Source organism: Nannobrachium achirus (genome assembly GCF_963921795.1).
Source record: "Nannobrachium achirus genome assembly, chromosome: 12".
Lineage (NCBI taxonomy): Eukaryota > Metazoa > Chordata > Actinopteri > Myctophiformes > Myctophidae > Nannobrachium > Nannobrachium achirus.
In genome coordinates, this window is record NC_137832.1 from 19083578 (window position 1) to 19096888 (window position 13311).

At 42.0% G+C, this 13311-nt stretch overlaps 1 protein-coding gene across 1 annotated transcript in view; it reads right to left on the reverse strand.

Annotated features, from left to right (window-relative positions):
* cacna1ba (calcium channel, voltage-dependent, N type, alpha 1B subunit, a) overlaps positions 1–13311 on the reverse strand; it is a gene marked incomplete at both ends in the record, with an annotated part of 221504 nt that overhangs the window by 160950 nt on the left and 47243 nt on the right. The window contains 3 exons of the mRNA XM_080738497.1: positions 572–759; positions 1591–1743; positions 3654–3745. Of these exons, the coding sequence (XP_080594623.1) occupies positions 572–759; positions 1591–1743; positions 3654–3745 (433 nt within the window). The remainder of the gene's footprint in view (positions 1–571; positions 760–1590; positions 1744–3653; positions 3746–13311) is intronic.

The window sequence follows — 13311 nt, forward strand, 5'->3', positions numbered from 1 at the left end:
ATTTCCACCTTTATCTATTCCACTCGCTTCAGCAACTGATCCCAAATTTCACATGGCATTGGCCATTAGCATTATACAGACGGTGACGGAGCCCGAATTTCATTCTTCCCAAATTCAAGCTATTTATTCGTGTTTCTTCACCACTTCTGTTGTCAGGGTTACGGTCCATTCCTCCAGGCCATGGGATCTGTAGCCCCACACACACCTCTCTCACAGTTAGGAATGTTGCAGTAACTTGACACACGCTCTCTCTTTCTCTCTCTCTCTCTTTCTCTCTCTCTATGCATGGGTCCACTATGCTCCGGGTAGTTTGATCTGTGTCTCATCTTCCAACGGGTATGGAAAAACTATGTGAAGCAAGCGGATACATCCCCATACTTCTATTCACCTAATTTTGCTGTTGAAAAATGTTTCAACATGGAAACGATTATGACGATTATGTCAAAAAATCGCGATTATGTCAAATAATCGCGATTATGTCAAAAAATTGCGATTAGACGATTATGTAATAATTGTGACAGCCCTAACCACAGGTCTCCACGCCTCCCTCCGTGTGGTGTACTGTACTCACGTCGTAGAGGATCTCCACCCATCCCTCCATGGTGATGCACTGGAAGACGGTGAGGACAGCAAAGAGGATGTTGTCAAAGTTGGTGATGCCGTAGTTGGGTCCGATCCAGTACTCCTGACAGAACGTGCCGTTGGGACAGGTCCTCGCGGGATAATCGTTACCGCAGGGGTGGTCTGCTACCTGCTCACCTGCGGACACACACACCAACACACGCAGCAGTGTTGATTTTGTGGACTAAAACTATGACGAAAAATGTTTGTCGACTGCGTTTTTTTCACTGACGAAGACTAAATAAAAACAAAATAAAAGCTGTGATGACTAAAACTAAGACTAAATATATTGACAATTTCGTCGACAAAATCAAAACTAGACTAAAACGTTAGGGAGGGACTAGTGGAGAAGAGCCATTTTATGTTTGGTTGGTCTCAGGTGTTGCGTGCTGAAAATAGCCGATCTACAAGCTCACAATGCGTCGCAACTAAAATTAAACTAAAACTACAACTTTTCAGATGACTAAATTATGATTAAAAGGAAATGACATTTTATTCAAAGGCGCCGGCTACACAGAGCTGGATATTTCTAGCTAGATTTCTTTTTTTTATGCGTTTGGGGCTTGCAGCCACACAAAGTTGGATATTTCGGCTGCGAAGCTGGATATTTTTTAAACCGGATAAAAAAGTGGAGAGATTGAAAAATATCCGATTCACTGGATCCGTGTAGACAGGGAACCCTGATATCTCTGAAGACTTTGCTGTGTGAGTGCTTGTTAGACCTAGATATCTTTGTCGTGTGGACCTAGATATTTTTCTATGTGGATATCTGAAAAAACTGGATATATGAAATATCTAGCTCTGTGTGGACCTAGCTATTTTTCTATGTGGATATCTGAAAAACCGTGATATATGAAATATCCAGCTTTGTGTAGCCTATGCCTGAATCAAAATTTGCTGTCAAAACACTGAAAGCAAGACCTTCCGCCCATACAACATCATCTTGACATAGTGAGCCTCATCACCTACCTGTCTCTGCGCTGAAGCAGGTGCGGTGGAACTTGCCCATGTAGAAGTCCAGGCCGATGATGGCGAACATGAGGATAGCAAAGAAGAGCAGCAATCCGATCTGAAGCAGAGGCACCATGGCTTTCATGATGGACTTCAACACCACCTGCAGACCTGACAACGATTGAAAGACACAACAGAACATGGTGGATTTAGACTTATCAGGGTTCCCACACATCTTTACCAATTCATTTTCAAAACTTTTCCAGAATATTTAACCAGATTTCCAGGACTATACAACAATAATTCAGCTCAATAACAGGTTGCTTACTCCTATGCGCAATGCCCAAAGACAGGTAGTGTATGCCAGTGGTTCTCAACCTTTTCAGGCTGTGACCCCCAAAATAATCATATTTGAAGAGAGTTGAGGAATTTTGTATAAAACGGTTTTATTTTGAAAATATTTTCACAATTTCTGCCTCTAATATTTGACAATTTGGCAAATATTTAATTTGTCATTTCAGAGGTATTAACAAAATCAATAATCAAAGACAATGCATAGCTATTTTTTCCAGGACCTTCCAGGACCCTTGATCAATTCCAAAACTTTCCCAGTACTGGAAAAATATTTTCCTAATTTCAAAATATTTCCAGGAATTTCATGACCGTGGGAACCCTGGACTGATGATAGGTTCTTGGTCTACCCATGATCCTAGATCAGGGGTCTTCAACGTTTTCAGGCCAAGGACCCCTTAGTTGAGAGAGAGATGAAGCAGGGACCCCCACAACCTGTTCATAGATTCCATATAGTTCGATCGTTTGACAGCACAATCATCAGTGTATTTTGGATTCAAGTCAATTTGTGTTTTCAGATATTTAACCACTTGGATCGTCAATACTTAGTAAACTTGACCTTTCGCTCTGTACTTGGTCTGCTCTTTTTCCCCTCTACACCGAACCTCTTTGCCGAAAATAGCCGAACTACAAGCTCACGGCTTGTAGAGCTTGTACGGGAAAGTAATCAGATTATATGTATTTTTTAGGTTTTTAGTTAAGGCTTTTTTTACTGACTAGGTGGTCGGTCTACCTACGTTATTATTGTCTAGATTGATATTTCTGTGCATTTGATGTATTGATGTTGATGTATAGATGTATTTATTACCTTGCTTATAGTATTGACCTTGCTAATTGTAAATCGCTCTGGATTAAGAGCATCTGCTAAATGCCTAAATTGTACATTGTAAATGTTGAGGACGTATCAACAATCGGTATCAGAAGTATATAACAATTGACAATACACTTATAAAGTGAATAAAACAGATACAAAACAAATACATACATAGTAGAGTCAAAAATGTTCCGTGACCACGAGAGCAAAGGTCCGTTTCTCAATGGATTTGTCATCTAGGAGGGTTATTAAACAAATTTGGCCGAGGTGTCTTTTTTAAAATGGCTGGGAAAATGTTTGACAGCTAGGGTAATTTTCAGTCTCATTCACTTACTATACACTATACTATAAAGGAAAAAATGACTCCCAAAAAATCTGCTTTAAGTGGGATGTGAGGGGTCAAACTAGGGGTTTTTAATTATTCTGAATCCATTGCCATCATTTGTTTGGCATGAAAAACATTCCTTGGGCTAAAAAACAGCCAACAAAACTATGGTTTAGTGATGAGTCATCAATTTTCACAGTCTTTTGGGGTCCGTTTTTAGCCCAAGGAATGTTTTCATGCAAAACAAATGCTTGCAATGGATTCAGAATAATTAAAAACCCCTAGTTTGACCCTTCACATCCCACTTAAAGCAGTTTTTCTTGGGAGTAATTTTTTCCTTTATAGTATAGTGTATAGTAAGTGAATGAGACTGAAAATTACCCTAGCTGTCAAACATTTTCCCGGCCATTTAAAAAAAGACACCCCGGCCAAAAATTGTTTAATAACCCTCCTAGATGACAAATCCATTGAGAAACGGACCTTTGCTCTCGTGGTCACGGAACTGCCATTTTTGACTCTACTAACAAGCAAGCCAATAAAAATGATTTTCTTTGCCTTTTATTTGATTAGATTTTTCAAGGGACAACTTACTGGGGATCCCAGAGACCAACTTCAGCGGTCGAAGGACCCTCACCGCCCTCAACGTCCGCAGATCAAAGTCTGCCCCCACAGTGGTCAAGATCCTGGGAAAAGAAAAGAAAAAACGAGTGAATATTAGAGGAGGCTATAGAGTTTCCTGGCAGGATGCCTTAAAACCCATTTAGGCCTGAACACATTATGACGCAATATTTTATGCTTTAAATATAAAAAAATAGCAGATATACAAGCTCACAGCGCGGCACCGAGTGCCGCGCTGCGAGCTTGTAGATCTGCTATTTTCGAAGAATCGTGAAAATTAGAATGTTGACACGATTCTATAAGTGTCTTTTGAATCCTTCTAAGATTTTTGGAAAAAACCCTATGTTTCTATGTCAGCAATCTGGCCAGCCATCGTCAAAGAAAAGGTCCTTTTCACTTCAACTGGAGCTCAGTTAGTCTGTTCTTGAGAGACTACTATGTCAGAGGTTCTCAAACCTTTTCATGTGAAGGACCCCCAAAATGATATTTATTTGGCCACGGACCCGCATCTCAAAATATTTAGTTCCAGGGACCACCCAGAAGCAAAATTTGAGTTACAACCGTTCGCTTTGAAAATACATATATTCAAAGATTTGCACACATTTTCATGTCTTTTTCAAAAATAGCAGATCTACAAGCTCGCAGCGCGGCACTCGGTGCCGCGCTGTGAGCTTGTATATCTGCTATTTTTCACTGGTTAAAGCGGTCAATAATTCTAGGCCTAAATGGGTTAACCGCTCTCACCCTGGCGTCCCTGTCTCGGTGCGTGTCATTTAGTTTGTTCTGCGCTGACCTGCTGGAAGGCAGCGTTGTTCCAGGGGCGTCACAATGGGGGGGAAAAGTGGGACTGAGTTACTAGCTTACTTGATTATTGTATACTTTAGCTATTGAAAAATAGCAGATCTACAAGCTCACAGCGCGGCACCGAGTGCCGCGCTGCGAGCTGGTAGATCTGCTATTTTTGAAAAGTCGTGAAAATGTGTGCACATCTTTGAATATGTGTATTTTTTAAGCAAACATCTGTAAAGCCCTTTGCACACAGGACCGTTGCGTTTTTTCCGTTTGCTACATGAATAAAACGCATTGGATTTGATGTGCAATGCTGTGCGGAATCGGTGCTGCGGATCCCAAAAGGAGTCATAAAAGGAGTGATGAGTTTTTTACCGCATGCGACAAGACGCACGAATCGAAATGGATTCGATCGAGAAAAAAACGCACGGCCGCAGCCAATCGTCGCACGGCTAATTCGGATCCGGTGTGCATGAGGTCATAGAGAATCATTGTTTTCTTTTAAAAAAATGAAATTGTCCGTTTTATCCGTGCGGATAAACATGCCTGTGTGCAAAGGGCTTAACTCAGATGTTTTTAACTCTGTAACTAATTTTGCTTCTGAGGGGGTCCCTGGAACTAAATGTTTTGAGGTGGGGGTCCGTGGCCAAATACATGTCATTTCGGGGGTCCTTCACATGAAAAGGTTTGAGCAGCATGTTTTTCAAAAAACCTTAGAAGGATTTGAAATATTCAAAGACTCAAAAATAGCAGATCAACAAGCTCGCAGAGCTGCACTCGGTGCCGCGCTGTGAGCTTGTATATCTGCTATTTTTCCAATAGTTAAAGCACAAAATAATGCGTAATAATGCGTTCCCAGTCTTAATGAGTTAAACCCCTTATGAATACCATTCCCGCAGTGAATCCTTGTACCCAGGGCCCAGGATTTAGTGCGACACCCCTGCCTCCACCTCTCATCCCTCTTTCATCACTGTCATCCTGTCTGGGAGTTAGTCTTTCCCTCTTTCCCTCTCTCTGCCCTTTCACCATTCATCCTATTCAACATAATCAAGAGTCTCCTCCTGCTTGAAAAAAGCCCACTGCCTCCGGTTTGAGCTGCCATCTGCCCGCACATTCAGCTCTGACTAGGGATGTCACGATTATGACGTTTCACATGACGATTACTTGTCATTCAAATAACTCCGATTAACAATTGTGTTTTTGTCGTTTGACAATTATATTTCTGTTTGGCTTTTAGGTTTTGAAGTTGCACTAGGTCTGGAACTCCTCGGGGTGAATTACATTTAGCTCACCCCCGAGTTGAAGGTGATCAATCAGAGCCCACTATTCAAAGTGAGAGAGAGAGAGATGAGCATTTATCCACTCAGATCCACAGGCTGTGACTGTCCAATGACAGACAGAGTCTATTGTCCTCCTCCAGCCCACTGCCTGGCTGCCTGGCTTGCAGTGAGCTGCAGCCATAGACTGTAAAAAAATATGGACGTGTGGAAAGCCACTGGTTTCTATGCTGCGCAAATGAAGCTTTTTTTGGCCGTTGTATGGGTGCCGCCATCATTGTAGAAATCAACGTTCATTTCTCGATTGCTATTGGCTGCCAATGGTCACATGCAACCGTAGGGATACATGGGACATTGTCTTGAGCTTGCCGAAAATAAAGCACACGAAGAAGAATCATCTCAAGCCTATGATCACAAGCCCCTCCTACGACCAACAGCATACCCTGCTATAACATCAAATATAACATAAATTGGACCATATTTTCACAAAACGCATATCATGGTGATTGAAACGAGGCTTAAAACTAGCGACAGGAACCATAAAGTATTTATGACAATGTTTGTTAAGGTAAGAAAATCAAATGTAAAAGTTCGGGGGAATAGAATGGAATCCTATGGAGAACATGTTGCTTCTGGTGCCAGAACAGCGCAACTAGCGGCCAAACATAGGAACTTTTCAGTTCCGTGTTTGATTCATTTTGAATCGGGACAACTACACCCCAGGCTGTGAGCTGCAGCCTGGCTCCATGGGGAGAGCAGGCCAGCGCAAGGCAAAGCAAGCCAAAAGCTGCAGTGATTACAGCCACAGATGGCTGGGTAGTAGTGAGTAGCCTCGGGATCCAGGCATTTCAAGAAAAAAAGCCTGGGCTAGCCCCCCTGTAACTGTGGTTCACAACATTTTAGTTGTATATAAAATATATGGGTAGCCTTTCAGATACCGGTATCTTATTTTACATCAGTATTGTTCATGTGAACTGGTTTGTTTGAGCATATCCATTCTAATTATAAAATCGCTATGATTTATCACTTGTTTTCCACCGCGGATCACTTCCTCATTTACTCAAAGCGGACAGCAGCAGGAGTCTTGTCCCCCTCCGCGTCCATTCCAGACACTGGAAGGCGCATAGAATGTCCGCGTTAGGCGAGACTAAGTAGTGAGTGCCACGCAATTATTTGAGATAATGGCAACCACGTTTTTGTTCCATAATCGTCATAATAGTTTCCATTTTGAAAGGTGTTCATAGTTCATACATTGTCAAATATGATAAGAAAAGCAGAAATCATGACACGTTGCAAGCTTGTAGATCAGCTATTTCCTCAAATTTTACATTTGAATTAAAGTATAAAATTATTAAATACGTATGTCAGTAATTTCTTTGTACATTTAAGTCCCTCGCCTCCCTAGTTACTACACTTTGTAGGGCAGTATGCTACTGCAGGCCCCCTCCTTTTCCCCTCTAGTCTAGACCAGGCGTTCCCAAACTTTTTTGTCTCAGGGCATCCCATAAATATCTTTTTAATCCGAGGCATCCCTACATTATAATTTTCACTCACAGCACCTTATATTTATAGCATATCGTCGTTGTCGGGTGGAAACCTTGTATGTCCAAAACCGTTTGTTTTGTATTTATCATCTATAAAATGTACTAAACTAGTGAAAACAGCCGATCTACAAGCACACAACGCCTCGCATCGCGAGGCGTTGTGTGCTTGTAGATCGGCTGTTTTCACTAGTTTTGTGCGACAGTCGTGTATGATGAAGCAGGGCTTTGCTTTACCAAAAGAAACTTGGAGATATGAGGTTTCTGCCCGACAGTGACGATATTTTAGTGATTATGTTGCGAGGAAAACGTTGAGATAATAGCCATTTTGGTTAGAACTGACTGAAAATAACTTTGTACTTCAAGTTTAAAATTATACAAAATAATATTTTTTCAAGTTATCTCACGGCACCCCTGCCTGCCGTCACGGCACCCCAGGGTGCCCCGGCCATCACCCACTTTGAAAACCCCTGGTCTAGACCAAGCTTGCGCTGTGAGCTTGTAGTTCGGCTACTTTTGCCGGATGTTCACCCCAGAATAAGGACGCCATGCAAGGTTTAACTGGTTAAGACAGAGTCTGTCTCCGTTGTTAAACCAGCTTCACGGCAGAGGACGACGAGAAAGGCCTCCACCGGCTTCTCACTTCACAAAACACGTTTAATTCCCTTTTCTGTCTCTTCGTATTTGGTGATTAATCCTACAGTAGCTTATGACAGTCCCCATGCACTGACACTCCTGCTAATTGGAAAGGGGGGAAAAATGGTGAAATGAAGAAGAGGGAATTACATTGATGACGACGTGCGTCAGAGGCAAAGGTGTTATCTGGGCTAACTGCTGGAGGGGGAGGAGACAGACACAGGAAGAGACGCGGTGACCAGGGCGTCACAAGGGAGGGGGGGGGGGAAGTGGGACTGAGTTAGTAGGGCCCAAGGTGGAGGGGCCCTAGTAACTTTAGCTATTGAAAAATAGCAGTATACAAGCTCACAGCGCGGCACCGACTTGCTTCTGGGGGGTCCCTGGAACTAAATATTTTGAGATCCGGGAGGTCCGTGGCCAAATATATATCATCTTGGATTCTTGGGGGTCCTTGACATGAAAAAGTTTGAGCACCACTGACATGGAAACATAGGTTTCTTCTCTTGCACACATTTTCACGATTTTTCAAAAATAGGAGATCTACAAGCTCGCAGCGCGGCACTCGGTGCTGTGCTGTGAGCTTGTATATCTGCTATTTTTCAATAGTTAACATTCATGGGGGGCCCGCGGTGAATCCTTGTACCCAGGGCCCGGAATTTGTTGTGACGCCCCTGGCGGTGACATACTAGAGCTGGGATTTATGGCTCTTTGAAGTGAGCCTGATCTCTGGGATCCGTTCGGAGCCGATCTCTGGGATCCGTTCCTTTCAAAGAGCCGTTCAAAAGACTGGCTCATTCTAGTTACTAGTTACTTTGTAGATTTTGAATGTAATTGCAAATAACTTCAACCCTATATACATTTACTTCAGACATACAGTATATAGGTACATACCTGCCATTTGAAAATAGATTTGTGTGAAACGGGACATTCTGCATCATGAATACTTTCTACTACTGTAAGTACTTTAAGTAGTCTACATTTTGATACCAATACCTTTGTACTTTAACTCAAGTACATTTAAATTCCGAACTTCTACTTGTGGCAGAGTATTTCTACATTGCAGTGCGTAAGTAAAGAATTTTTGTACTTTTCCCACCACTTGTTCATTTAGCAAGGAACGGCTCCCTACAGCGAACCGGATCCCATCGTTCATTTCAAAGAGCCGTTCAAAAGACTCGATTCGTTCGCGAACGTCCCATCTCTATATGACATACAGCTGCGGCAGCCAATCAGGGAAATGGTGCGGTTTTCCGTCATGATCCAAATTTAATTTCCTACTGTATACTATTACGAGAGTGTGTGTGTGTGTGTGTGTGTGTGTGTGTGTGTGTGTGTGTGTGTGTGTGTGTGTGTGTGTGTGTGTGTGTGTGTGTGTGTGTGCGCGCGCGCGCACGCGCACACGTGCGTGCATGAATGATTGTCTGTTTAGCTGTGGGGGACTGCATTCAGTGTATGTCTATTCTACTGTACTATAGTTTCATGAAATATAATTAATTGATCTAACCAGAAAAGGAGCCTTTTCTGATTCTCTCTACTGTAAGTAATGGTAGAAACGTTAATCCTCCACCTACAGTACCTCACACTAGCAGGCACGAAGCGACACGTTGTGAGCTTGTAGATCTGCTATTTTCACTTGTTTGGGTCCCGGGGCGAATGGATAATTTCTCTTTTGTGTCACGAGCTAAATAGTTTGGGAACCACTACTCTTTCTAGACCATTCATTCTTCACCACTTGAGCCATAGCATTATTTTGGGGGAAAATTTGACCCACCCCACAAATGCTTTTGAGACTTTCATCATAAACTGTATAACCATCAGTGATGTCATTACGTGCGCATCCCGCATCAAAAACTCATTCAAGTTGCCCAGGGACTCATTCATGTCATGGTCCTGGTGTCCCGGGGATGCGCCTCCATTGGAGTCCATGTTAAAATAATTTACCGGGTCGCGGTAAAAGAAAAACATTTTAAAATTCCACAGACACCACCATTGTTCATGGGTGAAAGCATCCTACTTTACCCTACGTTAACACAAATAAAATCCACGTAGAAAGTCTTGAACAGGCGATAGAAACGTCAATGTTTTGATTCCACCGACGTCCGACTTCATTAGGGGCACATGTTTTAGTAGTTTTAGTAGTTCTAAGTTTAAACATTAGCCAAATTGTAAAATAAATATAAGAAATAGGCAAACATTTTGAAAATAGCCGATCTACAAGCTCACAGCGCTCGAAAACATTGTATTGAGGACTCATACAACTTTTCTGGGACCCATTTGAATGACCACCTGTGGGTCCCGGGACCCATTACATTGAAAACCTAGTAACATCACTGAACCATATATACAGTATATACAGCTATACTTAAATGGTTAGGGAGAAAATGTTCCAGGATAATGCAATAATTACAAATATTTATTTGCAATTTTCAGCGATGAATCAGAGTGTGTCTAAATGTTTCCAAGTGGCGCGATCTGATGAAAGCAAAGTGTTTGTCCAGTGATGCCGTCCCCTCATTATGTAAGCTAGATCAGAAAATGTTAAGCAAATATAGAAGGCGACGTTTCACATTCACAGACTGACTCCAGTGAGAAACAATGTCAATATTGAAGGTTTCACCGCCATTATGTCCATGTGTGTACAGAATACTCTACTGCAAGTCAAGAGTTTGACTTCTTCGTACAACAAATAACCAATCTAGTGCAGGGGTTGTCAAACCTTTTCAGGCTGCGACACCCAAAATAAACATATTTGAACTGGGGACCCCCACCCTGACAAGCACTTGGAATTGTAGGTATTACATTTAATGTGACTCGGTTCCACGGATAAATATTGTGAAAATAGCAGATCTACATGCTCACAACAACGCCTCGTACTGCGAGGCGTTGTGAGCATGTTGATCGGCTATTTTCACAATGTTCGCCTCTAGCTTACTTAGTATTTGACAGTTTGGCCAGTTTGGTATTAAAACGGTCTTGAAAGTCCTTAAATTGTGACTTTATAAATGGTCAGATACAATGTATACACGTATACTGTACGTTATGGTTTGTTTACCATTGAGAGAGAAAAATAAATGACATTAAGCTAATCATCTGGGGACCTCACAAAACAATTTGGGGACCCCACTTGGGCTCCCGACCCCAAGTTTGAGAACCACTGATCTAGCGTTACATAGACCGTTTGTTTAGCGAGGCTTTTCTTTTGCTATGTCCTTTTATTTAAAAAGGATTACCCCATGGTGATTAATAACATCGATTTTTTAATTAGATTCTTTAAATAGTGATACCATCAACCATCTCAGACAGTGTACATTTCCCAAAAGGAAATGCATGTATTTAATTAAGTTCTGACGAGAAGCAGGGATCAAACACATCCCTACCGGTGATAAAAAAAAAACAAATGACCGGAGGGTTGGGTTTTAGCTGCACGGTATTAGGAAAACATGCGTTATGCGATAACATTGTTGAATATTGCGATGACGACTCGCGATAAGTAAACAAATAATGAACTATGCCGTTCTTTCTGCCTTTGGTCTGCTGATAACATAGAACCCAGACAACGAGAACTGCACGCATTGAAAAGAAGTCAGAGAAAGAAATGGATTATTGTTGGGATTTCCATTCCGACATAAATTTGTTTTCACCGGCGTACAGCTGCGACTGACAATGAATCACCAACTTAGCAATATAGTTTCTCACTGCTCTGCCAAAAATATTGTCTTCTGATCTAACAAAAAACATCCATACACACGGAATGCTGAAATTAACCCTGCAAGGCCCAGCGATGCTTTTTGGCAACATTTTTTAAATATTTTTAAAAATAATTATATAATTAGTTTTCTTAACATCACCATTAAATCCTATTGTTTAGTATTACAATGCCATTGGCCACGATATTTGCATATGAATACCCCCCCCACAGAGGCTGACATTCACACAACTTCCAGATCTCTGGAGTCCAGAGTCTGGACAAACAACATCTCACTTTTTCACTGAAGCTATTCCTCATCCTCTATCACAGGTTATGCTTATATGATGGCGGTTCTCAACCTTTACAGGCTGCGACCCCCAAAATAATCATATATTAACTGGGAACCCCCCCACCCTGACGAGCACTAAGAGTTGAGACATTACATTTTGTATAACACGGTTCTATTGTGAAAATAGCAGATCTACATGTTCACAATGCCTCGAGCATGTAGATCTGCTATTTTCACAATTTCTGCCTTTAATATTTGACAATTTGTTATCATTTTAGAGGTATTAAAAAGTCCTTAAATTGTCACTTTAGAAATGTGTAGATACCCTCTCTAGTCTATACACTTAAACTTTATGTTGGTTTGTTTACTGTTGTTGAGTGAGGAAAACAATGTCGAACATGAAGCTAATCATCTGGGGACCCCTCAAAATAATTCGGGGACCCCTGGAGGGTCCAGAACCACAGGTTGAGAACCGTTGCTATAGGACAGGGGTTCCCAAATTGTGGCCAACATGAAAACAAAACAAAAAAAAAAACTAGAAGACCCATAAAAACAGGTTCCACGCCCCTCCAAACTGTGTGGCTGGCCTATAGTTTGGGAACCACAGTGCTCTGGGAGATTAGCTAGCTAATGGAGCTGCAGATAGTTTTGGAGGAAGGAAAGCCAGCGTTTCTGCCACTGCTACAGGGGCGTCAATTGAGTATGGCAAGGGTATGCAGCTGCCATACCCTGGGTCCAGGGGGGAACATAAAAGTTACTTTTAAATATAAATCCATGAATGTCGCTTTGTCTATCTGTGCTGGTTATTATGTTGTTAAATTACAGTAAAATAACTACAAATGCGAAATGTTACAAAAAGTTCACTTTAACAAGGTATGATAATTATATTCTCCAGACTTGTATTCTGCCCATTTTGAGAAGATGTTATATTCCCAGGTTCCGCAGGTCAGCTGCACAGGTGCAATGCACTTGAACAACCGTTCTAGGCTGCCATATCCAGCCCAAGAAACCATAGCAACGCGGGGGAAAAATAAAATGTACTTCTTAAAATAAATGTATCATGCCTGTTGCTAAGGTATGGCAACACGACTGGTGTCTTGCACGCGCGCGACACCAGTCATGTTGCCATACCTTAGCTTTCTCTGAACTGACGCCACTGCACTGCTATCAGAAACGAGCAGAAGCCTGTTCATAATCACCGCCGCTTTGGATCCACAAGGCTGGCTCAGAAAGTCTGGGCATGGGAGAGGGAATATTAGTAACGCTCTCCACTGCATGTGCTCTTGAGCCGGGCCGTTCACAGTCATACCCTGTTTACTCCAGTTGGAGCATCTCGGTAGCATGAGACTGTGGTTGAACTCAACTGTACAGAGTTGCAGGTAAAGCTGGCCGGCCGCTATCGACAAAATCA